The sequence below is a fragment of the Colletotrichum scovillei genome (assembly GCF_011075155.1).
Source record: "Colletotrichum scovillei strain TJNH1 chromosome Unknown Contig00001, whole genome shotgun sequence".
NCBI lineage: Eukaryota > Fungi > Ascomycota > Sordariomycetes > Glomerellales > Glomerellaceae > Colletotrichum > Colletotrichum scovillei.
The window spans coordinates 2,982,636-3,007,877 of NW_023336259.1; the positions used below are offsets into that span (position 1 = coordinate 2,982,636).

Genomic DNA, 25,242 nt, shown 5'->3' on the forward strand with positions numbered 1-25,242 from the left:
ACCACTATGCCCATGCTGTGTGCTCCCGAATTACGGCAGGCAACTCGTCGAAGACCATTCTTACCGGCTAGATACTAGCTTTGTGTTCAAGTACTCCGGTGATATTGTCCTCCAAGGCAGCAGGAAAATTTGGATCGATATATGCCTCCTGAATTTCTGTGGCAACTAAGCTTCACGAAAAGACGACCAGCTTCCACAATCATAGACGACTTTAAGCATTCGGCCTAAGGAAACTTGACTTGCGCACATTTCGATGGATCATTAGAATATCTGAGGACTTCTTGAAGGCACATAGAATCACTACCAGTCTTGCTAGGAGCTGACTTCGTGAGACGGAGAGTCGGTTCTTGATAGAAACTTCCTTGATGTTACATTCATTGATATATATGCTTAGACATCTCTGACAACTATGTGTTGAATCCTATAAAGAATACTCTGATTTATATGGAAGTTAGCTTGAAATATCATACATAGTACTGAAGGTTCTCTTGCTTCGGCCCATCAAAGCCGCCAGAACTGACAAGCCGTTGGGTTTTTACTCGGCTCACCATTCCTTCGACCAGTCACATCAGGCATTTGATGATCCTTAGTTTCTCATACTACATTATAGAAATACTTATCCCAAGGCAAATGTGGATGTTCCGGTAAAAGTAGTCAGGGAAAGAAGAGGGAGCCAACTGTCGACGGTAAAGAGTGATGACGTTACCTAATATTGAGACTAAAGAGAAGTAGTTGGAATCGCGACGAACAGCCATGTCTATTCTACCTTGGGTTACTTCTTCGTCCTAACCCATGGGAGTTACATTCGCTTGGCATATCAGATCCTCCCGACAATATGGCCGAGGCCATGCTCATCTCGGCCGATTGCAGTTTTGAGTGCTGTCAACTCCAAGCCTTGGAACAGGAGAGAAGCAAGGTCGAAGCGAGCCGTTGAGGCAACGCCAGACACTACAGGCGGAGAAGGACGGGGAAGAAGTCAAGAAAGAAGAGACATCAAATGGTGAGCTGGCGGAGACTCCGCCGCCGGACCATGTTTACCGGGGGGCTACCGATTATTTAGCGGGTGCGGGGTGATGCGGGGCCTCCAGCTTCCCCGCCATCCGGTCAAGCCACCCATTCGGGCCGTTGGGCACCCCATCCCGCCGGGCTTGTCCTACCTATAGGTATCCCATGCTAAAAAGCCTAGGGAAGGTAATTAGGTATCCGTACTGTAGAAACAAACGAAACATGAACAGAAAAGATTGGACCAGTTCTCTCGCTTTCATAGGCTCGTTTCAACCCTACCTCAGACACCACCAATGACAGCTCATCCATGCAGACAGCTACCCTTGCACCGGGCAAGCAGCAAAGCTGTAGTACACTAGCGCCGCTCTAGCATGATGCGTTTTCTCCATCTCGCTCTTGTCCCCCCCGCTGCAGTCGGCGCAGATGCACATCATCATCCCCCCCCAAAGTCCCGTAGCTCCCAACTGCAAAGCCGGTAGGCTGCGGGGAAGTCGATCCCAAGAACGAGGAATGAACAGCGTGACCTACCCATACCGCATATTTCCTGCATTGTTCTTTTTTATTCTGCTGTTCATCCAGGTAGACACGGCCTTACCTCGCTCCATTACTCGCTCGCGCCATTCAATCAAATAGACTTCTAGCCGCAAATGAGCGGTCCCGAACCTTGGCGAGCTACGCGCCAGGAGAATACGACATGGACCAGGCACCCCCAGGGACCTCCGGACACTGCAGATGAAAGACTGGATGACGTTCATGCTCTGGCCCTGCACCTATCACGGGCCATCCGCAAAAGTCGCCTAAAAAAACATTTTGCGTGAAAGCCCAATTAGGTAACGGGGACGCAGGAGCTTTCGGGATGAACGGTTGGAGAGCAGGAGACGTCCGTTGCCGCCTTCTAGCGGGGTCGCATATCCCAACTTACACTCTCAGCCAATGTAACGATGCATAACCAGGTCCTTTGATCTGCAAAGCGACACCAAGTATAAAGTCCGCCACCGGGCCATGTCGTGGGCTGTTGTCCAAGCTTCTCTTGCTCTGTTTGCCCGTACTCTGCCAAGCTTGTCAACATGGCGAGAAAGCTTTCTGTCCTCGGACTACTCAGCGCAGTAGCTTCAGCTGCTGTGATCCGCAGAGATTATCCTAGCGACGACGCGCTTTCAAAATGCCCGGGCTACAAGGCTTCCAATGTCCAGCTGTCCTCGACTGGATTGACAGCAGACTTGTCACTGGCCGGTGAAGCATGCAATGCATACGGAACCGATCTGACAGACTTGACTCTGACTGTCGAATATCAAACTGGTGAGTTCCTCGATTTTTTCAAAGCCATCCTGTGTCATTCGTGTGCCTTGTGAACCAATACTCAGACATACTGCAGATACCCGTCTACACGTCAAGATCCAGGATGCCGCAAACCAGGTGTACCAGATCCCCAACTCTGTGTTCCCCCGCCCCGAGGCCACCAGCTTGACCATCGCAGAATCCCAGCTGCAATTCAACTACACCGAGAACCCCTTTTCCTTCAGCGTGAGCCGTTCCGACACCGGCGAGGTTCTCTTCGACACTTCTGGAGCCAACATCGTCTTCGAAAGCCAGTACCTCCGCCTCCGGACCAAGCTGCCCGAGAACCCCAACCTGTACGGTCTGGGCGAGCATTCGGACCCCTTCCGTCTGAACACGACTGACTACATCCGCACGTTGTGGTCTCAGGATTCGTACGGCATTCCCTCTGGTGCCAACTTGTATGGTAACCACCCCGTCTACTACGAGCACCGCAAGAATGGCACACACGGAGTCTTCTTCTTGAACTCCAACGGTATGGACGTCTTCATCAACAAGACGGAGGAGTCTGGGCAATATCTTCAGTACAACACCCTCGGCGGAGTCCTCGACTTCTACTTCGTTTCCGGCCCTTCTCCCATCGAGGTGGCCCAGCAATATGCTCAAATTACCGGCCTGCCAGCCATGATGCCATACTGGGGCCTAGGTTTCCACCAATGCCGTTACGGATACCGCGACGTCTTTGACGTTGCTGAGGTTGTCTACAACTATAGCATCGCCGATATCCCCCTCGAGACCATGTGGACTGACATTGACTACATGGACAGGCGAAGGTAAGCAACGCTCAACCCGCAATGCACTCCTCCAAGGAGACTAACAACCCGTAGAGTGTTCTCTCTCGACCCTGAGCGCTATCCCTTGGCCAAGGTTCGCCAGCTTGTCGACAAGCTCCACGAAAATGATCAGCATTATATCGTCATGGTAGACCCTGCAGTGGCCTACGTCGAATCGCCCACCCTGCAACGCGGCATTGACGACAACATCTGGCTTCTCCGTAGCAACGGTTCCGTCTGGATTGGCGTCGTCTGGCCTGGTGTTACTGTATTCCCTGATTTCTTCGCAGAGAACATCACCTCCTTCTGGAACAACGAGTTTGCGCAATTCTTCTCGGCCGACAAGGGAGTCGACATTGACGCCCTTTGGATCGACATGAACGAGCCGTCAAACTTCCCCTGCTACTTCCCCTGTGACGATCCTTACGGTTCCGCTGTTGGATTCCCTCCCGAGCCACCAGCCGTCCGCGAGAACCCCCGACCTCTCCCCGGCTGGCCTTGCGATTTCCAACCTCCCGGAACCGACTGCGGTAACAATCAGACTAAGCGATCTGATGTCCTCGTCCGGAAGCAGATGTCGCCTAGAATGGTGCCGGCCGGACAGACATTCGACAACCTGGTGCTCGCCGAGAGACAATCATCCGGTGATCAGAAGGGTCTGCCCGACCGTGATCTTCTCTTCCCCAAGTACGCCATCCACAACAAGGCCGCTTGGGACACCGAGTCAAACGCAGCCCGTGGTGGTATTTCTAACAAGACCGTAAACACGGACGTGATCCACCAAAACGGCCTGGCCATGTACGACACTCATAATCTCTACGGCTCCATGATGTCCTCAGCCTCCCGAGTTGCCATGGAAGCCCGCCGCCCAGGTCTTCGCCCCCTCATCATCACCCGCTCCACATTCGCTGGCGTCGGAAAGCATGTAGGCCACTGGCTCGGCGACAACCTTTCCAACTGGCAACAGTACCGCGTCTCCATCTCTCAGCTGATGCAGTTTGCTGCTGTGTACCAGGTACCCATGGTCGGCTCTGATGCTTGCGGTTTCGGCGACAACACCAACGAGCAGCTCTGCGCGCGCTGGGCCGCCCTCGCCGCCTTCTCCTCATTCTACCGTAACCACAACTCCATCGACAGTATCTCGCAGGAGTTTTACCGCTGGGACACGGTGGCTGACAGCGCTCGCAAGGCCATCGCCATCCGCTACCGCCTGCTTGACTACATCTACACTGCCCTGTACCAGCAGACCAAGGACGGTACTCCGCTCATCAACCCGCTCTTCTACCTCTACCCCGAGGACGAGAAGACGTTCGGTCTGGACCTTCAGTACTTCTACGGTGACGCCATTCTCGTCGCCCCCGTGACAGAAGAGAATTCAACTTCAGTTGATGTCTACCTCCCGGACGACGTCTTCTACGACTGGTACACCCACGAGACTATCCAGGGCACCGGTGCCACAATTTCCCTCACAGACAAGGACTACACCACGATCCCGCTCTTCATCCGCGGCGGCACCGTGCTGCCTCTGCGCGCGAACAGCACCATGACGACGAAGCAGCTGCGCGAGGAGAACTTTGAGCTCTTGATCGCGGCTGGCAGGGATGGCACTGCAAAGGGCCAGCTCTATCTTGACGATGGTGTCAGTGAGCAACAGGCGGGTATCACGCTCGTCACCTTTGATTACAAGGACGGCAAGGTTTCCGTGGATGGCGAATTCAAGTACTCGACGCCGCTCAAGGTGTCCAAGGTTACGCTTCTCAGTGGAGGCACTGCGAAGAGGCAGGAGACCATCAAGACGGTTGCTGTCGAGTATGCCTTGACTGGACCTTTCGTGATCGAGATCAACTGAGATGGATGATGGGTCACATGGATGCAGCGTGTCGTCTTTACTTTTCTTCATATATATACTTATTGTATGAATATCTCTAACTTCACTTGCCTACACCATCCACATGATATCTTCCACGACCTCCTCGTCAACTTTCGTGACACTCTCCCCCTAATTGACCGGCACGAAAATGCGGTCAATGTCAGCAACCCATGAAGAATCCGAGCTGGCAATCTTGATGGTGTTTGCAGACCCAGCAGTAAGGCTACAGAACACCGAACTGCTCCCGGGCGTGTTCCCATCAGAAGTCGGCAGGAAGCCAACAGTCTGCGAGACGCCGTTGCACGTCACCGTGCCCCACCGCTGGCTCGTATCGCCATTCAGATGCTTCACCCGCACCGTCGTCTTGCCGGAAGCCTGCACGCTCACCCCGGAGAATGTCACGCTACCGCCGGCCGAGCCGCCAACGTAGCCCGCGGCCGCGGACCCGCTGCACCCCGTGCACGCGACGCTCTTGGCGCCGCCCGCGAGCGTCGCGGACTCGCCCTCATACGATGTCTCGCTGGGCCCCGCGGCCCAGGTACCGGCGGCGACGTTGGGCGTCCAGTTGACGCGGTCGGCGAGGGTGATTGTGGTGCCCGAGATGGCGAGGGGTAGCCAGACGTACGTGCTCCGCATGAGGTTCGTGCTGACCCAGCGGTCGCCCATGTAGATTGCCGTGTCGCCTAGCGGGAGGATGTATGTCGTCTGGCTGGTGTACGTCTTTGAGCCGACGGTGGCGAAGGTAGCCCAAGAGGACCAGGGGCCTGCGAGGGAGGTTGCGTAGGAGTAGACCTTGAAGGAGAGAGTATGTCAGTCTTTGTTTGGAAGTGGGGAGTGGAGGGAGAACGTTACATTGTCGTTCGGGTCCCAGCCGGTAAGCTTGCTTCCAAACATGAAGTAGTATCCGTTCTTCTTCCAGATGGCGGGGGCCTCGATGTGATCGGGCCAGAGGTAGACGGTGCGCGTGACGTTGAGATAATCCGAGGTCAGGGCATCGATTCGGAGACCATTGGGTCGCTGTTGGGTTCAACTCTGTCAGTCTCCGGCTTGTCTTTCACATTCATCCCCCACCGTCAAGATAGCAAGTTGAAGGGGATCCAATGGGTAATCTCAGAACTTACATCCTCAGTCAACAAATACGCAGACCCATCATCATCCTGGAACAACCCAATATCACGACTCTGGAACCCCAAAGGCTGCCAACTGCTAAGATACGTGTACTTGCCGCACACCGTATCGCTCGTCGCGACGCCGATCTTGGCCTCGCCGTAGCTGCTACTGTCAATGTGCATGTACATGACGTACTTCTTCGTCGCGCTGTTGTAAATCACCTTGGGACGCTCGACGACCCGAGACGGTCCCAGGTCGCCCGCCGCCGTGGTGCGCGAGAGTAAAGCGCCGACGTAGGTCCACTCGACGAGGTTGGTCGAGGAATAGCAGTTGATGTTCTGGAAAGCCGACCCTTCGGTCTTGTCTTCGCCTATGAGGTAGTAGGTCGAGCCAACTTTTGTCACGCCGGCGCCGTGGGCTTGGATGTGGCGGCCTGTGTTGGTCTGGATCGTATCATGACATAAATTAGCTGGGTGATTGCCTCTCTGTGAACTTGGAGATGAAGGAAGAAGAATGCTGGAGGGAGAGTGTTTGTTTCTTACCGCTGACCATGTCCCGCCGGAAACGATTTGGAGCGTGGCCTGCACGAGGCCCGCGCCCGCGAGCAGGGAGGCGAGGCCGTTGAACAGACGCATCGTGAAGACACTCAATGCTCTCGTCAAGCCAAAGCGTGTGTAAGTGTGTGTGAACCAATTCAATGGCTTGAAGATTCGCCAACAGACACAAGGAGCCAAGAAACAAAAACGCCCCAAGATCATGGTCCTCCCCCGGTCTTCATATACTTTGCCCTCATACTCCATATTGCCCGTTCGTCCCGGAACACATCAATCGCCAGCCCCATCCGTGAACCATCGCAACGCCGTTGTCCATTCCCAAATTATCCATAGTATCGAATACAACCCACCCTACCTCACATACACCCCCGCCGGCTCCGGGATCCCCATGTCAATCGAATACCGTGTATTCGAGCGCATCTCAGAAGAGCCCTGTCAGTTAAGCTTTCCTAAGCTTTCACAAGCTTTCCTCCAGCCTACTACGGCCTAGTTCCTCCTCGTGTCCCGGTCCCCGTTTTCTCCACGCCGCCGGGGGGGGCAGGCGCCGTCACGATCAAGTGAACGATACTAGAAACGGCTAACTCGGCCGGACAATTAAGAAATCCTTCCAATCGTCCCTCAGCGCTTCCAAAATTCCAAGCCCCAGTTCGGACCGAGAGAGGGAAGAGAAGAGGGGGAGGGGGGGCGAAAGAAGAGTGTTCATGTCACTAATCAACATCATTGTCATGTGCACAACCATCAGCGTCTCCATCGGGAAGCCATACCTTTCTCAATAAGCCTCCGTGCCCGACGCCGACGGTGCCTGGCGTATAATTACGTAGGGGCACCGGTAAGTACGACGATTCAAGGCCAGGGGCAAAGCTAGTTTCCCCGCATTTTGACTGTAACGCCGAACTAGGCGCGCCGATGCGCATCGGGCATCGGCGGATCTACAGGAATCGAGTTCAGGTGAAGCACCGAGGGCTTCGAACTACCGGGCAAGTACCGGGCCCGCTCCGGGTGGCTCTCAAAAGCTTGGTTTGGTGATATGCAACACCACCACGCGGACTGATCATCATCGATAAGCAGAACTCTCTTCCCCGGACTCCTCTTTTGGCCAAGCTCTCGGCTGGCCCGCTCTGCAAAGCTGGGCTGAAGAACATCAGACGAACGGCATAGGACTGATACGGTCGTAGAGAAAACGGGGACCGGGGAGATCGTACAGGCACGGTGCATTGATCTTCGAGATGGTTTCTCTTGTCTTGGCTAAGGTCTTGTCTGCCCTTTTGTTTTCTTGATTCCTTATCCTTTTCCCACAATTGGTGCTAGCACCACGAACTCAACGAGACTGGCTACTCCATCATCGCTAAGCAGGCAAGCTCTGAGCCAGTAAGAGGCAAAGTATGGTCAAAGAGAATGAAAGTCGTTCATGTGTCTCATGTCAGTCGTACCCGATTAAACTCCTTCCAATCGTTGATGACGCCGTAGTATATAAGGTCGAAGGAAAACATCCGCAACGCCCACATCAGTTTCCGTTTTCACACGCTAGCCATCCACTTCCATCTTGTCCTCGGCAGTGTCCTTGGTCTCTGTTGTTTCTTCAACATCCAATTTCGGTTCAGGGTATGCCACCGAGATCGAGTCTTTTGAGTCTCCGCCGATAGGACCACCACCATTGCTAGGGCCGTTTCCGGCACAAAGACGATACTCGCCGTCGTCTTTTCGCTCGATGATACCTTCTTCAAAAGCCCACTTTGCCAGCAGCCGATCAACACCGAGTCGCTGGCCCTCACCCTTCTCCATATGCCTGCCAACATGTTCTGTCCATTCGTCCCAAGAACCAGGCCCTTCAAAGACGACTTGGCAATCTGATTTAGGACATGCCGACCTCTGAGGTGGCGACCGCCGTGTGACGAGGCAAGTAGTCTGCATCTCCTTGACGTGTCCCTCCCACTCAACTTGCAATTTACTGTCTCCTTTGGCAATGGCTTTCTTGATCGCGAAAGGTGCATGCATGCGACGAAGATGTTGGGTGAAGAGATCTTTCCGGTTGAACTCGTTGCCCTTGCCCTCAACGGTGCTCTGCGGGCAGGACGAGCACCGATAGTATTGCAAACAGAGATGTTGGGAAGCAATGTGACGCTTCCACTCATTCTTGGAGCCAAAAGTGCTCGTACAGCCTGCGAACGAGAAGGCACAAGGGAACGGTCTCGTATGCGCGGCCGCAATATGTTTGCGCAGTGACGACGAATCCTTAAAGGGAGCATGAGTACATAATGTGCACCTCGTCTCTTGCTTCGGTGTCGCTTTCTGCAAGGATCGTCGATGCTTGGCCTTCGCATTGGGTGTACTCATGTCAATCGAATGCATCGTGTCGTCTGCACCAGACTCATTCGCATCGTGGGATGACCCGGTATCCTCGTGGTTTGCAGGCATCGCTCCATCAGGCAGAGTCGTACGTTGCCGCTCCACGGCTGGCGGTGCCTCATCGCTCAAGTGGCGAACATGGCTGAGAGCTTTCAGCTGCTCTGCCGCTTCCTGCATCTCAGCCGAATCCTCAACATCGTCCTTGCCATCAACAACTGCGGCAGCAGCGGCAGCTGCTGCAAACGGCACGCTGGCCGGCGTGGTTTCGACGCGGTTCGCCGTTTCATGGAAAGATGCGTCTTTGCTGTCTAATGAGCGCTGGTGCATAGATGGTGTACTTGCCGCCAGCTCTCGCGCTTCCAACAAGATGCGTCCGTCCTCGACTTCCTTTGCTGTTGCTTTAGGGATCCCGGCAGAGCCTTTGAGCTTCTGGTACAGGTGGATCATGTTATGCGATGTGATGTATCCCAGGAAACAGCAGACCTTATCATGCTGTACGACGTTCCATATTGAATGGGGCATTGATATTAGAAGCATGGTGGGCGGACCGAGAAACATTCCCTCAACCTCAATCTTGGCAGCTAAGGGCGGCGTGTTGTGAAGCCAGCCATTGAAGAAAGACATGTCTGGACTGGCATCTCCAACGAATGTGGTGCACACAAGCACTCGTGGCTCATCGAAACGTAGATCAGCAACCGACTCAGGGTCAATGAGCTGGTCTTCGCGCACAGCCCTCGATAGTGATTCCCCATCAGCCCCATTGCGCGGCGATTGCTGTTGACCCGCCCGAGCAGGCAAGGGAGCTAAGCTCAAACTCTGACCTTTTCCAGGTGTAAGGGTGAAGCAAATGGGAAGTTGTGGTGATGGTGGCGGAGTTTTGCTGGCACCGTTTGTGAGTTTAGCTGCTTGTGCGGTTTCCTGCTGCCTCAGCTGGACAATCTCCTCGTGTAGCCTCGGTACACTGAATGGTCTGCCCGCGATGCTCAGCTTGTGCAAAGCTTCAATCAGGTGATATGTGAAGGATTTGCCCGCAGCCTCTCTGGGATTCTGCTCAGGACCACCAGCTGCAATGGCTTGCTTGATGCCATGGCTTCCAGACACGGGTATATCACGAACGGAGCAGGCGTCGAGCAACAACAGAATATCGGACTGGGCATCTTCAAACAGGCAGCGTACACCATCCCACTTGAGCTTTGCGGCATCTTCTCGGGTGTTGCTATGGAAGGGCGGTCAGAAGGGTATGGAGATGTGTTTGGCAGTAGATTCTCGACTCACCAAGCCCAGTAGAGCTGGTTATCTGATCCAACATATGCATAGCCGGCGTAGTATATGATCAGCAAGTGATTTGGTCGGGCATGTTCGAGAAAAGAAGCCATCTGAACCCCAAGCTTGATGCTGGGGTTGGGTACGGTCGGGATGGCCCATCGATTCGTCTGGTAGTTGTATCGGTCTCGTAGTATGTTTTCCAAAGCCGTCAAATCAGCCTCGACCGATGTATCCTCCTCCCAGCGCAGTAAAAGCACAGAAACGCTATCGTAGGGTGCGCGCTCGGTTTGGCGCTGGATCAGCATGGCAGCATCTTGAAGATGCCTCGCGAAGGATTCGAAGTCATGGCGTTCGGCTGGAGGGGCCTCCTGGGTTGGGTGCTGCTGAGGCTGAATGGGTTCAAAAGACGGTTAATTCCAGCAGCTCAAATCAAGCTACGGGAGCGCAGAACAGAATCCTCACCGATTCATGGGGGAAAGGAGCCGGTTGTGTGGTGTGATTTGACGGCGACTCCTTTGGCATAAGCCGCCGCTTCTTGGATGGCTGGGGTTGTTCCATCTACAGTTGTCAATGGGAAGACAATTTGTACAAACGCGGTTTGGAATTGAGTTGCGTTATGATCATGGAGGCGCTCAATGGAGGGGGAAAGTTTTGGGAGACAAGCACTGGGGGAATTGGGCGATGGCTGAATTGTCGTGGGCAGTGATAATTGGGGGGGTCAGAAGAGGTACCGAGGACGTCTACATACAGCCTCGTTGCGGGAGAAAGACAGGAAAGAGGTGGAAAGGCTCTGGGCCGATCCTGCCTCTTCTGCGACGGGCCAATCAAGGCTCATCAGGTACTCGCTGGTGGTCCGTGCAGCAAGGCGGGCAGAAGTGAGAGTGGAGCACACTGGAGCTTCCTTCCTTCACCTTGCGCCGGCGGTGACTTCTCTCCGACACTGAGATGCACCTCACTCAACCACTAACTCCCCCCCCCATCATGTCATGAAGCGTTATCCTGTCTCCCTGCTTACAATGGCTTCATCAACTGTTCCTGGCTGAGTCCTTTTCTGTCTGGTCCAATCTCGGCTCACTCCAATCTGGTAATTCCGCCAATCTCAAAACCATGGCGGCCACATTTCTCACCTTGCGCAGACATCAAACATCCCCGTCACTCGTCCTCCATGTATGTTCTTGGGCAACCTGTAAGGAAGGTATTAGGTATACAACTCATGCAGATTGACTGGGCTGAGTATACTACCTCGCGTGTGTGAGGTGTGAGTGTGTGTGGTGTCTGCCCGGTGAGTGTAGTGTACTAAGGTATGTAATGTGTGTGTGTGCCCCTCATTCCGCCGCCGCCGCCGCCTCGACTGCCCCTCCCTCCCTCACACGCCTTTGCCGTGCTGCTAGGCGTCCAAAAAGACCTGATAACTGGTCTCTTTCATGCACCCTGCCTGAATCACTGCCATTTACTGGTGCCACCTGTACAACCTTGTGCTGCAAGGCAGCTCCGTTGGGCATGCCTCGGACGTCCAAGGCCACGCCAGTCCGTTCACTCACATCTCACTCCCATCACTCACCCACTCACTCACGCCCATCTCCCGCAGTTCCTCAAGGTCATTCTGAGCTTTGGTTATGTTCTCTCAAGGTCACGAAGCCCAGCGAGAAGATGATGGCGTTTAGCACGGATACAGCTTCGATACAATTGACTTTTGACGTCGGGCGTGTTTATGGACCTGAGCTGGCCTGGTCACGGCACCTGCCACCTGTCATCCGTCACACATCTCATCCCTTATCATCATTGGATTCATGCCCATCTAAATTCGTCTGTCTGTCTGTCTGTCTGTCTGTCTGTCTGTCTGTCTGTGTCTTGTCAACCACTGCAGCACAATACCAATCGGTGCTACCGCCGCCACACACGAGGCGTGGCAGCCCAGTCAGGTCGGCTAATGTAGTCTGACGGTCGACCGGCGAATAGCGCCGCAGCGCCGCGAGGTCCGCCAGAGGGAATCTGTCAAGTCCAGGCTTGGGTTGACCGACAGACTGGGCAGCGTGGCAGCATGGTAGCATAACAATGGCGAAAGACAGAACACTTTTTGCTTGGCTGGTTCCCAAGTTACACTTTCTACCCGCGTCGGAAGGCATGGCTGCAGGCCTCTAGTCCCACCACATCAGACCCTTTTCACCTTCCTCACTCCATCCCCCTTTGCTGCTGGCCAATTGAGCTCGCACGATCGAGTCTCAGCGGCTTCCATTGCATCCGCCTCCTATCGGCTGTTTTGCTCCGTCAGCTACACTTCCCAGACGCGTTGCGCTATTGGGCCTCATCGTCCGCCTCCGCGTTGTGGAGGACATCCACACCGTGTAACACATTTCCCCGCGTCGCAGAGCTCAGGCAGGCTACCTACCTTATATATAGGGATGCTCTACTACCTCTGGACTTCAATTCTCCATCGCGTTCTTAGGACTGCGTCTAGGTACTGCCGCACATACACCAAGAAGCCCCAGCAGCTTGGCCTCATGCCACCAAATGCATCCCAGGCCTCGGTAATTGATGATCTGAATGGAGGGCCCTCCCTGGTAGCAGGGAATACAGCTGTCGGGGACTGGGAGCTTATACATGCGCGGGATCATGCAATATTGATATACGCATGTAGCCAAGTCCAGGCCGTGAAGCAATGCCAGTAGCGTAAAGAAGTCGCAAAGGGCATGGTGGAAATTAGGATTCATCTCATCATCCGCGCCTGAGACCATCGCAATTGCGGCGGCAAGACTCAGACGAATTGTCGCAAATCTACGTTGCCTTCTTACACATGCTATCTTAACTTGTAGGGCCCGTCACCTAGTCAGATACTATGTGGATGTGTTTGTTCCAGGCATGAGGAATGGTTTCCCAAATTGAAGCAGGCCGGGCATGGACTTGGCTACAGACTCGATAGGGAGGGTCTTTACGGCTTGATGACCTGTTGAAGGTACAATATTCTCCAGCTTGCCTCTGTCCGTTCTCTTCGCTACCGACCTGGGTCCATTAAAAACATTGCTGAGGTCAACAGTTGTGGGAGCTCCGGGCGTGGCTTGCCCCGAGCCGACAAGTGGGCCCCGAGCAAGGAGGCAGCCGGCGTTTGTCGATCCGTTCTCTCCGGGTTCTCCCAGCCTCTTGTTCATTGCTGGTCGAGAACGCCGAATGTGATGAACAGCACGCCGGCCCCGAGGACCTCATGGGATGATGGGATCTTCTGCCCCACCATGATTTGGCCGCTGGCGTGCCTAGGTTGCAGTAAATAACCGGTTGACGACAGTGTTCCAAGGAAGGAGCTTGGAGACACGGAAGACGCCCACAGTCGAGGTAGTCAAGTCGGATGAGAAGGACAATTTTCTCAACACGATGACCGAAGTAAGAGTCTGCGTCTGAAAAGATAAACGGTGGCGAACACAAGTGACGAAAGCAGAAAGCCAACCCTTGATACGGCACGGAGGGCCCGGTCAAGGATCACGGCATTCGGTGTGCGGGCCGCCTGGAATGGACTTTGCCAGTCCACAAGCCCTCGAGACTCTTGGAGTCGGGCATGAATGGGCCTCCGAAGAGGCGTTGACCAACTTTCCCATCGAGTTGGTGAAGCCTTTTCTCTCGTGCCTCTGAAATAAACCCAGCAAATGAGCGGGTTGGGATTCTATTGCCAAGAAGCACTATCAAAAACCGTTCCAGGAATCGACAACCAGGAGAACCGTGTTTCGTCACGCGAGCGCTTCCAAGTGGCGACAAAGACTCTGAACACTGAAGTTCGAAGGCTCCAAGAGCGAGACTGACGAGTGAGAGAGTTGGGAACTTGCCCAAGTCTTGCACAGCCACGCGGGAATGAGGCTTCGAGCTTTCTAGTTGGGCAAGAAGGAAACACCATAACCAATCAAGATCTTGGTCCGGTGGGTTTTCTCAACGCTCGAGGTGGGAGCTAGCGCAGCCAGGCGGCACATGCAAAGCTGAAAGCTGATGGCACTGCTGACGTATGGGTGTGGTCATCCGAAGGGGTCCCCTGTCCGCATCAGTAGCGAGTGTGGGAATACTACTGTACGGAGTGCGCAGTAGTCACTGGGATACTGCTGGCAAGTTCTCGTGAGTGGTGACAGGCTAACAGCTGCTGCTTCGCTGCAAGTGAGAAACGCATGTTATCGTTTGTTTTGCAGCCGAGTCAAATGGGAAAAATCCAGAAGACGATTTCCATCGACAAAGAGGCTTCGACTGAATATACATCGGACATGGCGAATAAACAGTTGCTTAGACGCGGGGAAGACTGTGCTGCTGCTGCTCTTCTGTGGCCAGAAACAAGCCAAGGCCGTGGCAGCACGAGCATGTCATCGGGGCCCAAAGTGGCCGAAGATCTGGTGGGGCACTTCCGCACCTCAAACCATGGGTAATGGTAATAGAAGATTGTTGAGTGTTTGTCGGCCTCGGCCTCCGCTCGGAACCTGTGACTTTGAGGTCTTTTGGTTCTTTTGAAGGGACCATCTCGAGAGAGTGGGGCGTCTGTCAGGGCAGACGGCAGTGCGGCAGAGGCAGAGGCAGTATCCGCACCCATGAACTGCTGCGGCGCTGTTGCGTGGGTACTCGCAGTGTAGGTTTGACGGCCTCGATTGGAGTTGTCACGAAAAGAGAGGTTCGAGAATGGTTCTGGCTCTAGTGCAGGTTCCCGGGATCCTCCAACAAGGAACATGGCCTCAAAGCCTAATGGAAGGCCCCCAAAGTTGCAGGTCCCGGGAGAGTCGTGGGCGGACGGTCGGTTTCAAAGGCCGCGATTGGGCGAGGTTCGCAAGTATACGGGATTGCGTGGAGTGGGAAACATTGTGCGTCCCTGCGGTTTCGTTTCGGCTACAGTATAGACAGGCAAGGTACTGGCTGCGAGACTGCTGTGCTGCCGTAACTTGCTAGCCTATTGAGCCGTGTATCTGCCTCGCGACCTGCCTCGGGGTATCTGTCGCGTTTGCAGGAGTCTTGATTCGTCTGGTTCGTCTTGGGATGTCATCTTTGGTATGTACCGGGAGGCCTGGACCGACTGACTGTCCGTGAAGACTTGGATAGGATACTCGTAAGTTGCGATAGGCGAGATATGGGAACAATAGGCAATGTCGTCTTTTGTATACTTGGCTTACCTTACCAACCTTACCCTGGGTAAAGTACAGACAGCAGATTCTCTTGCGTTTGTGGTCAGAACATGAGCGTGGCCGTTCGCTCTCTCTCTCTCTCTCTCTCTCTCTCTCTCTCTCTCTGATAAATGAGAAAGAATGATGCAGAAATGGCAGAGGAAAGAAGGACCAAACTTCCATCCGACCTTCCCATCCCGTCGTCCCGAGGCAGGTGCACCACCTTACCTTAGAGGGGTATCTTGGACCTTCCATCCCACTACCCAGTCTCTCTTTCCATCTCCCACTTTTATTATTTGCCTCTCACTACCTTACATTCTCTTGCCGGTGCTCCCGATTTCCTTTTTCACTTCGCATCGGCGCCCTCACAAACTCGAACAGAGATTGAGAGCAGCAAAGATATCACCTTCCCATTACCTCGATTTCGCCGTGTTGCAAAAGCGCAGCCACGTCGGAGCTCTACGGTCCAGGTACCCCTCAGTGCCTCATCAAAGAGAAGATCCTAACCTAGTTGATCTCACTCCCGCCTCCCACTCGCTGACACCACAAGGGGAGGGAGCCAGGACACTGGGCCTAGGAGCAACGGCGGCCTTCCATTCGTGCCCATCCTCAAGTCGCTAAAATACCCTGGGCCATTTCTAAATTAGCTACTGTGGCGTCACACGCAGTCGCGGACTCTGAGGTCGAATACAGGTTCTCGCTGGGGTTTTGCTCCCCGCCGCCATCGCCATCGCAATCGCTACCAGCCGACCATCTTCAGACTTTCGCCCATCTTCCAGCCCAAGCTGCGAATGCGACTACATACATTCTGCTAATCATCGGTAGAGTGACCACAAGTGGTGAGTCCATCCTCCACAAAGTGGGCAAGTGACAGAGTTGGCCAAGACCCCATCCGAGTGGATGGTGCAGGGCGCAAGCCGTTTCTTTGCGTCACCCTCCCACTCGTGATCAGGCCTTGTACTTGTATTCGTGGGTGGGCGGTGGATTATTACCATCTGCACTTTGCCTTACCCGCCTTGCCTTGCTTTGCCTAAACTAATTACCTACTTACACACTTGCACCTACAGTACTAGTCCATCTTCTCCGAAATTCCTAATTTTCGCATCTCGCAGAAAACAACACCCCCTCTGCAAAAAACCAAACACTTTGCGACCGCCAAACAGACCTTTCTCAACGACAACCGATACCCCACACCAATATCAAGAAGCCCAGTGGACCGCGACCAAGCCAGCTTACTCACGAGAGCTTGCCCAGATCATGGACTCCAATGGGGTCAGGAGGAGGGACACCACAAAGGGCCCTCCCCTACGCATCCTGTCTCTAGGTAAGCAAAGTGAAGCAGACCGGCCACTTTCGCGACACCCAAATCGCGCGCAAAACCCGCGAAATTGGCCCGGAAGCGCTCATGCACTCGACTAACATGCCTATGACAGATGGCGGAGGAGTCCGCGGTTATTCCATGTTTATCATTCTCCAAGAACTCATGCACCGCACCTTTGTCGAAATCGAGGGGAGAGCCCCGCGGCGAAACGAAATCCCTCGGCCTTGCGATCATTTCGACCTCATCGTAGGAACCGGTACCGGCGGTCTTATAGCCCTAATGCTCGGTCGATTGCGCCTTGATCTAGAGCAGTGCAAGGAACTTTACGTTAGGTTGACGCGCATGGTCTTCGAAACCGACAAAACTATCGCCGGCATTCCCTACCGCTCGACCCTCTTCAAGGCCTCCAAGCTTGAGGAGGCTATCAAGGAGGCTGTGAGGGAGCACACAGTGTATCAAAAAGAGGGCAATGATGGCACCGAGAACGATGTTCTCAGCCCTCTCAGCGGCTACAACACCTCAAATCCCCGAAGGCATGCAAGCAACGCCAGCACTGTCAGCTTCAGCGCACGTAGTCCCCAGGCTCAGATGGCACGCCCTGCCTTCAACTCGCGGTACGGTGACCCAAACGCGAGACTTTACGACGCAAGGGAGAACAGGACTAAAACGTACGTCTTTACCTACTGACTGCCGGTACTCTACTAGGCACGTAGCAACGCGCTTTGAACTGACATTCCCCTTCAGCGCCGTCTTGGCAATGTACAAAGGTTCCCGCAAGGGCAACCCCGCCGCCGTACTGCGATCCTACGATTCGAGAAGAGAGCCTCCGCCAGAGTTCGACTGCAAGATCTGGCAGGCTGGACGGGCGACATGTGCGATCGGCCTAGCCTTCAAGCCCATTCAAATCGGGCAGTCTGTTTTTCACGATGACGGTGGCGGCACCTTCAACCCTTCTCCCGAGGCTCTTGACGAAGCCGTAGTAAACGAATGGCCGGGTCGCGAAGTCGGCGTGTTTCTCAGCGTTGGTACCGGCAGACGGCCCAAAGGAAGTGATGCAAACTCCCAGATGTGGTACGAAGGTTTCCTGGGAGAGTTTGCGGAAGCTCGCCGGAAGCTTATCTCCAAGATTGAGGGATGTGAGGCTATCCACGAGCAAATGAGGAAAGAGCACTTACTGAAGCGGAACGTCAACGTCGAAAACTACTACCGTCTTAATGTGGAGGTTGGCGTCGGCGAGTTTGGTATGAACGAATGGCATCGCCTGGCCGAAATCAGCACGAGCACACGGCAGTACTTGAGGCGGGAGGTCGAGCAGAAAATGATTCAAGGTGCCTCTGCGAAGATGGCCAAGATTCACAAAGCGAACATTAGGTTCTCACGGCTACCAGAAGTCCCTGAACTGGTCAAGTCAAACTCGGAGACGACTGAACCAATGTCTTTCGCGGTGGAATTGCCAGCCGAGATTCCTACATCGTGGCCGCCGCATAACACACCGCCCAGCCGTCAGTCTTACGAATCTGGCTCTGAGCACTTGCACATTCCCTCACCAATGAGTCCTTCTCCAAGAAGTTCCGGCGAACGGCTGCAACCATCGTCGTCACCACGGCCCGAGCAACGGCCCCTACCTCCGGCAAAGGACGATGAGATTGACAGGCTTCTTGTCACTGCGCCCACTCCAGCGCAGTATCGCTACGCAGCAGGCGCTGATAAGATTGCCATCATGAGCCCGGATGAACACCCACGATGGCAGAACCAGCCTTACAGTAACGGTCCGGTCCAACAATCACAACAGTCACAGCGTATTCCACCACCGCTGCCTCCCAAAACACCACTCCCGGAACATCAGGCAGCCGGAGGCCGCCGTCCTGTTAGCTCATCGCCCCTACCCTATCCAGTAGATGACGAGCCTCCACCAGTGAACATGGCTAGGAAACCGGATTACCGCGGGAGGTAAACGAAGGAAAGGTCGATTGAATACCCCATTTCTCCACATGAGAGCACTCGGAGCGCAGTAATACCATCAGGGAAGCGGATATCAAGCTGGTTTATGAGGCTCTGTTTCTTCAAGAGCATACAGCAAAAGGGAGTTCTTTTCGGGAAACGAATCAGGTTTTTGGGGGTTTTAGTTATCGCCCCATCTACCCTATCAAGCTGGATGACGAGCCTCCACCAGTGAACGAATCATTAGGAAACGCGCGATTACCGCAGTGGTGGCACAGCAACCGAATGAAATAATGGTCACGCTTAGACATCACCCTTACTCACTCTGCAGCACAGCGCTCGCCACCTTCGCTTCCTGGCGGTGGCGAGAACCCGAGAACTCGGTCGGCTAGTGGGTCACTACGTCACGGCGGAGTGGGCCCTGCTGATCGCGAACCGGCCTTAAGCTTAAAAGGCACGTTCCCCTGAGCTTGCCAAAACGTCCTTATTCCCATTGATTTTCCGTCTGATTTATTGACCTCGATTCGTTTTTGATATGCTGGAACTTCAGTTCTCTTGGAAATCTCGCTGCGGACTCTGACAGACTCTGACAAACCAAAAGCTCACGATTTGGGCTCGAGAATGAAGGTACAGCCGTCGACACAGCTTCGAATTTACTACCTACCTTAGTCCACCTCATCTACGTATAATGGCGTACGCACGACATTCAGCTAGCCAACGAGGCTTTTTCCAGGCTCGCCGCCCATGGCGCCGTACCAACGTTGTCAAAGCAAATGTGAACAGCCACGGGGGGGATGCCAATGTCTCATTGATGTTCGTCTCGTTCCTCCCTGCCCCCCTTACCCACGGTTCGCATCACAGACCAAAGTAAGAACCGAGGCGAGATGGAGTTTTTCGAAGCATTGGGAAGCCCCCAGGAATGCTACTTCAACTAGCCCAACCGAGACATTTGGGGGCCGGCAGCGGGCTTCTATAGGCACGTTTTACGAAGCCATGTCTCTATGAACACGTTTTACAGAAATTCATCCCTCACTTCTTGCTTTTTTGGTGCGCCACGGACAGGGCTGACGAATTCCACAGGGCACCTCACTGAATAATGGAGGTTCCCAAGGGCGCTAGCTCTGCCTTAGTGGGAGGCCTGGCCTAGCCCTTCTTGGCTCCTGCTGTAGCTGAGCAGTTCGTTCCTTTGGCGACGTCGATTAAGTTTGAGGTCTCTAAATCCACGAGATTGGGCAGAAGCTACGCATCGTGGGCTCACTTCAGCTGTCCGAATTAGGACACGCATGTTTTGTGCTAGCGCACTTGCTTGATTGCGGCTGCATCGTTTCGTCACAATGTGGGCGTCACATTCCCCAGCATGGAGAAGGCTTCCGCGTATGTTTGTCACGAAGTCCGGCACATCGAACTGGCTCAACCGTTTTTCGCACACTGGCGAACCATCGGCTGCTCTTTGGGTCCGCATTCTCGAACTTGAGAGTCCGCCTCGGGCTTCACCGAAAGCGGGCCGTTGGAAAGACTGTCTGAGCCTATCGCTCTGTTTCGCCGGCTAATTCCATCCTCCAACTTGACGTCACAATGCCGCATCGACTCCATCTCCCAAGTGGTATGGTATTACAAGGACAAGTGTCCAGCCTCTTTTTGACAAGGCTCGAGCATGACAAGTCGCCAGCGATGGGGCTTGTGCTTCATCAGTTAAGCCGTTTCTGCGGTCAGCGTATGGCTGACAGGATTACTGCTGCCCAGTGGCTTGATTATCCGGTCCCTGGACGATTCGAAAAGGTAGCATCTATCGCAATTATTGATAGCGGTCAAGAGATACTCGCGGCAGCGACGGGGAGTGTTGAGCGGGGCATATCCTTTTGCACAGCAATTACTCACAGTCTCTATGTGTCCAGACCGGATCTCACCAGGCTCGATCCGATGTGTCGACATCGATACATTAGCTGTGTCCCACGGAAATTCCATGGAACCGACTGGCCCATGTACGCCCTCTCTCTCTCTCTCTCTCTCTCTCTCTCCAGCGAGCAAAACCTTGAACCATCACACTACCGCTTCCTGGGTTTGGGCTCTCGCACTAGTGGGGAAGCTAGTGCACATCAATCAAACCCCAAGAAAGAAACAGAGGGCTGGTTTGTGGCTTTTCCTCAGCCCAGCTCGATCCAAGGAAGCTCTCCCCATGACGCTAGACCAAACGTGTCAAAACCCGACGACCTGCAGCTCAGACAAAGCCTCCTTTCTCATTTGATCTGGCTTCGACAATGTCCTATTGCTCTTTTCTCCGATTTGTTTATAAGTCAGCCTTACCAGGTACTATTCAACCAGATTCTCGGGTCCAAAGTCACGTCATGTTTGATACCGCGTCGCCGCCGTCGATCTGCTCGAAAGGTGGAACAAAAACAAGTATCTCAGAAACGGATGCTCTGCGGAAGACGAAAGGGGGGAGCAGTAGCAGCAGAAGCAGCCGCCGCCTCCGCCGCCTTCGTGCCGTTTTCAGACGATGTCCGAAGGCTCGCAGCAGCAGCGGGCGTCACGGAACGCAGCACGCGCCGAGAGGACGACAACGTCCTGCGGGGAGTGCAGACGGAGGAAGCAGAAGGCACGTACACCTACAACTTGAGACTTCTTTCCTTTAGCTGTTTACACTGTTTGTCGGTATCAAGTGTTGGCTAATCGCTCACGAGATATGCAAAGAGGCGTCTTTGCTTCGTCTTGGGCCCTCATATCCAAGGACCCTAAGACTAATTCTGATACAGTGTGACCAAGGTCAGCCATGTAGCAACTGCCTCCGTCGTTTTCCTCAACCAGTATGCGAGTACCGCGTAGGCAAGTAAGTCTGAGCTACCGCCCTCGTCACCGTTCCCTCCTGCCAGATCTACGGCTGCTATCACAATGTTGTACATGATCTAATCCCACAGCAGTCGCATACCGGGAACTTCTACCTTCTTGACACCAGCAAGGGCAGGAGGTCGTGGTCCTTTTCTTTCAACACTACCAGGAGTAAGCTCTCCCCTGATACAAGCGTCTCAGTCAGCAAGACCGCTCGGGAGTCCTTCTATCGCTGGCTGGGCTGTATCAGGTATTTCGACGTCACATCCAAGTCCAGGCTCGGAACCGGCAACATATCAATCTACGCTTGGAGCACATCGATCAGAGGCAGAGCTCCTCAACAGCGATGCAGAATGTCTTCCACCGTCAGTCTCGTGGCTTCCATTGGCCAACCCCGATCGTAGTATACTAGATGTCGATATCTTCCAAGCATCGCAGCAAGTCTTGTCACATCGATTAGCAGTCCCAAAGTTGATTTTTGACAACTTTGAAACAGCCCATGACGAAGACGACACTCCGCAGCATGGACAGAGTCCTGGACCTTGGTCACGTCCAGCAGAGTCAAGGGTACAATTCCCGGAGCGACCAGCCAGCGGTATTGACGAGCAAATAGCACTTTTACCTGTGGATCAAAGCCCCTTGAACAAGAAATTGCTTAGACTGTGTAAGTGGAAACAGCCCCTGATCTGCCAAAGCCATGATCCTGATATGCGAGTACAGACATCGCCGTTCTCTCTCGATTCAAAGCCTCTATCAATGGCGACCCGAGCCCCAACAATCCTTTTATACGTTATTACTCCCCCTTCTGCCTTCAAGATCCTCTAGTGATGCGGATCATTCTCTATACCTCAGCCTGCTTCCTCCACGAGACTGGGGATGTACGGACAGATGTCCTGCGGACTTACAAAGGCCAAGCCATCGCTATGCTCAACGAAAGCCTGACCACGGACAACAGCAAGAGCACGGGGTCAAACACCGCCGCGTTGACCGCAACAGACGCAAACAGTTCAACCACACCGGCAATTCAAAAGCCCGGCGATGCGGCCATCGCCGGCGTCATTCAGCTCACCGTGGCTGAGTGGTACTGGGGCGAGTCGGACCAGGACCTAAGGTACCACCTCATGGGCTTGCGAGATATGATCAGAGTGCGCGGCGGCTTCAATCAGCTCGGCATGGACGGCCTCTTGGCGAAAAACGCTATCGTGTGCGTAGACATTTTCTGCTGTCCTGATTTCTGCATATTCTCTGGGTTGACCTTGTTGCGACTTTGATTATACCTTTGACGATTGATGTTTGCCTTTGTCGTGTGCTCATGAATGCTACTCATTTATTCGCGTGTCTGTACGTTTTGTATATTTTACTTGCCGCATTCTTACTACGTCCTTTATTTTGCTTTTCCGGTATTTTTCTCGTACGCAGTATCTTCCGCCCTATTTACCATGTTTCCATTTGTCCGTCCGACCCTCTCTGGTCTTATTTTCGCTCTAGGCCTTGACTCTTGACTCGTTTGACTCGCGAACGGATCCTCTTTCAACAAACGATATGCCCGTCTGGCTCGTCTTTACCTTCCCGATGAACTGACTCATATGCACAGTCACGATGTCTCCATATCCCTCGCCCACGAGAACAGCCCACTGCTACTGACTCTGTCGCCTTCGGACGACGACCGTAAAGGCGGAGGAAGCGGATGCAAAGGGTCGACGGAGTCAGCGACAGCAGGAGGAGCGGCAAATTCTACACGTCGGGTCTTGGCGACGGCGTACGCTTTCGTCGACCCTATAAAGGACGTCCCCCTCCGCATGGCGAATCTATCGCCCATGGTGATACATCTACCGAGCAGCGGATCACTCCCGTCTTTCTCCGATTGCGCCACGAGTCTGCGCATCCACCCGGCGACGGCCTCGATACTCGACAATGTGAAGTACCTTCTTAGCGTCGTCGACGCGATTTATGATGAATCGACGACATCAGCAACGACAAACTCAGCCTCACTGAAGGCCCGAGCGATGGGGAAGTACATGTATGAACATATCAGCAGTCTTCATTCAACCATACCTGGACATCGCCAAAGTTTGTCCTCAGATCCTCCGACTCGAACGAATTCACCACCCGCAAGCAATTATTCCGCCGCCTTCGATGGAGAGTCCATACGGAGCGGGAGTATGTCTAGCACAGGTACGGCCGCCGGACCTGGCTCCGTTGGCCCGGGCCGATCACCTTCGGGCCCGAATTCCGACTCCACGACATCCGAATGGTCGTCAACCAAGTCACATACCCGAGACGCTAGCGATTCTCCGGCGAGTCCTCGATCCGCATACCACCACCAGCAGAGTCCGGACTTCATGTACCAGGTTATCCGAATGACAGCGTTACTCTACACGCGGGCCGTCATGACCCGGACGCCGCTGAGCGGGACATGCACGGAATCAGAATTTCTGCAGATCTGGACGACGACATGGCGTGTACCCCTGTCGACATGGAACGACACGGTGGGCATCTTTCACTGGATTATGCTGGCTATCGCGCCGGCATGCCACCGGACGCCGCATGCGCGCTTTGTGAAAAACATGTTAACGATCAGCACCCTCACGCTCGGAGTGGAAAACTGGGCAATGGCTATGGGTGCCGCGTCGACTGGCATGCGGCTGCAGCATTGGCTCGAGGGCCAAGACATGGGAGAGCAGGAGGAGAGGGAGGAGTAGAGGAGGAGAGGGATGGAGCGGCATCCAGCAAGAGGAGGACGGCGCTCCGGGCGCGAAGAGCGGTGAGTGGGTGTGTAGCCAAGAAACACTCGACGATTGCTGAAGAGACTCCTCCTTTGTAGTGGAGAGACTCCGTTCCCGCAAAGTCATGGATATTGCTGGACACGTCGAGACACGGCCGCATATTGCAGGTCACAAAACCCGACAACGAAGGAAAACAATTCCCTCCATCGTCGAGGTGTGAAGGACGGGGCCACTGGCAAAAGCAGATTACTGCGTTCTGCGTCGAGAATGACAACCCATAAGCGTAACGTCTGCGACAACAACAAACCTGCAATTCTCGGGGATTTGCAAGACTTCAACTTGCCACGAGGTGGTGAAGAAGGCGACGCTGCCGGCGGCAACACCGTAGCGCAGCGGTCTCTTCTCAGGGGTCAGCTTGCTGCTGGGAGCTACTGCATAAAGGTAGCATTGGGAGAGGAAAAAAAGAACAGACAGGGGGCAAGAAGGCCTACGGACAGGGCAACTGCCCCAGAGGGGGGGGGGGGGGACTTAATATATGGCAGGGTACAAGGGAGGTGGTTTTTGTGGCATCACGACAATTGTGCAAGAAACAGTAACTTCGTACCTGGGCCATAACGTCGTCATTTCCAAATGCCCATCAACAATCCCTACGATCCGACTTCCGAAATTACTCCTGGGGAAAGCGCTTGCACCTTCCGCTGGCAGAGTTCGACCAAAGACCAGGATTAAGACGAGCGAGCATCAAGAGGGTGGGAACGAGGGAGGGTACTGGGGGAGAGGCTGGCCTGCTGCAATGCTGCGGCCTCGAACTCTAAAGAGTGGGTGACGATTCAAAGTCCCCTCCTCTTGCTGCTCCTCTCCCCCATAGCAGGGTGTGTATAGTGTTCCAGTTTGCGGAACCGTCCCAGCAGCGGGCGCCCAGCAGACTATTTCTCTCCTGACACTCTTGTGGTTGATACAACGCTGCCCACGTTTTTGACGGCAACATGTAACTCGCGACGGCCGGGATGGGCAGCGTTCGAGGCCCCCATGAAACGGGCGACCATGCT

General features: G+C 54.2%; 5 protein-coding genes across 5 annotated transcripts; 3 read left to right on the top strand and 2 right to left on the bottom strand.

The window, feature by feature from the left end:
• Positions 1-1,897: 1,897 nt before the first annotated feature.
• Positions 1,898-5,378, top strand: HER10_EVM0011726 (glycosyl hydrolase family 31). Its single transcript, XM_035481149.1, has 3 exons — positions 1,898-2,304; positions 2,381-3,116; positions 3,171-5,378. Exons 1-3 carry the CDS (start codon positions 2,073-2,075, stop codon positions 4,963-4,965), a joined length of 2,763 nt encoding a protein of 920 aa, XP_035338950.1. The 5' UTR covers positions 1,898-2,072; the 3' UTR covers positions 4,966-5,378.
• Positions 5,116-6,731, bottom strand: HER10_EVM0005473 (galactan 1,3-beta-galactosidase; the record flags this gene model as incomplete). Its single annotated transcript, XM_035475088.1, has 4 exons — positions 5,116-5,778; positions 5,839-6,003; positions 6,108-6,539; positions 6,639-6,731. 4 exons carry the CDS (start codon positions 6,729-6,731, stop codon positions 5,116-5,118), a joined length of 1,353 nt encoding a protein of 450 aa, XP_035338352.1.
• Positions 6,732-7,907: 1,176 nt separating this feature from the next.
• Positions 7,908-11,006, bottom strand: HER10_EVM0005415 (uncharacterized protein). Its single transcript, XM_035475034.1, has 3 exons — positions 10,725-11,006; positions 10,272-10,651; positions 7,908-10,212 (listed from the first exon to the last, which is right to left on the bottom strand). The coding sequence occupies exons 1-3, from the start codon at positions 10,818-10,820 to the stop codon at positions 8,175-8,177; spliced, it is 2,514 nt and encodes an 837-aa protein (XP_035338345.1). The 5' UTR covers positions 10,821-11,006; the 3' UTR covers positions 7,908-8,174.
• Positions 11,007-15,442: 4,436 nt separating this feature from the next.
• HER10_EVM0005930 (patatin-like phospholipase) lies at positions 15,443-18,828 on the top strand. Its single transcript, XM_035482995.1, has 3 exons — positions 15,443-16,703; positions 16,813-17,368; positions 17,445-18,828. The coding sequence occupies exons 1-3, from the start codon at positions 16,637-16,639 to the stop codon at positions 18,652-18,654; spliced, it is 1,833 nt and encodes a 610-aa protein (XP_035338396.1). The 5' UTR covers positions 15,443-16,636; the 3' UTR covers positions 18,655-18,828.
• A 2,030-nt stretch (positions 18,829-20,858) lies between these two features.
• HER10_EVM0008066 (uncharacterized protein) lies at positions 20,859-24,672 on the top strand. The gene is made up of 2 exons (XM_035477602.1): positions 20,859-22,671; positions 23,062-24,672. Exons 1-2 carry the CDS (start codon positions 22,295-22,297, stop codon positions 24,167-24,169), a joined length of 1,485 nt encoding a protein of 494 aa, XP_035338622.1. The 5' UTR covers positions 20,859-22,294; the 3' UTR covers positions 24,170-24,672.
• Positions 24,673-25,242: the final 570 nt, after the last annotated feature.

What these genes read in the sequence shown, in the direction of transcription:
- HER10_EVM0011726 (XM_035481149.1), top strand. Translation starts at nt 2,073, where the DNA reads ATGGCGAGAAAGCTTTCTGTCCTCGGACTACTCAGCGCAGTAGCTTCA. An exon ending in GACTGTCGAATATCAAACTG is followed by an intron (nt 2,305 to 2,380) that starts GTGAGTTCCTCG and finishes GACATACTGCAG; the next exon opens with ATACCCGTCTACACGTCAAG. An exon ending in GACTACATGGACAGGCGAAG is followed by an intron (nt 3,117 to 3,170) that starts GTAAGCAACGCT and finishes AACAACCCGTAG; the next exon opens with AGTGTTCTCTCTCGACCCTG.
- HER10_EVM0005930 (XM_035482995.1), top strand. Translation starts at nt 16,637, where the DNA reads ATGGACTCCAATGGGGTCAGGAGGAGGGACACCACAAAGGGCCCTCCC. An exon ending in CCTACGCATCCTGTCTCTAG is followed by an intron (nt 16,704 to 16,812) that starts GTAAGCAAAGTG and finishes TGCCTATGACAG; the next exon opens with ATGGCGGAGGAGTCCGCGGT. An exon ending in AGGGAGAACAGGACTAAAAC is followed by an intron (nt 17,369 to 17,444) that starts GTACGTCTTTAC and finishes ATTCCCCTTCAG; the next exon opens with CGCCGTCTTGGCAATGTACA.
- HER10_EVM0005415 (XM_035475034.1), bottom strand. Translation starts at nt 10,820, where the DNA reads ATGGAACAACCCCAGCCATCCAAGAAGCGGCGGCTTATGCCAAAGGAG. An exon ending in CTCCTTTCCCCCATGAATCG is followed by an intron (nt 10,652 to 10,724) that starts GTGAGGATTCTG and finishes GAACCCATTCAG; the next exon opens with CCTCAGCAGCACCCAACCCA. An exon ending in AACCAGCTCTACTGGGCTTG is followed by an intron (nt 10,213 to 10,271) that starts GTGAGTCGAGAA and finishes GCCCTTCCATAG; the next exon opens with CAACACCCGAGAAGATGCCG.
- HER10_EVM0008066 (XM_035477602.1), top strand. Translation starts at nt 22,295, where the DNA reads ATGCGGATCATTCTCTATACCTCAGCCTGCTTCCTCCACGAGACTGGG. An exon ending in TTGGCGAAAAACGCTATCGT is followed by an intron (nt 22,672 to 23,061) that starts GTGCGTAGACAT and finishes TCATATGCACAG; the next exon opens with TCACGATGTCTCCATATCCC.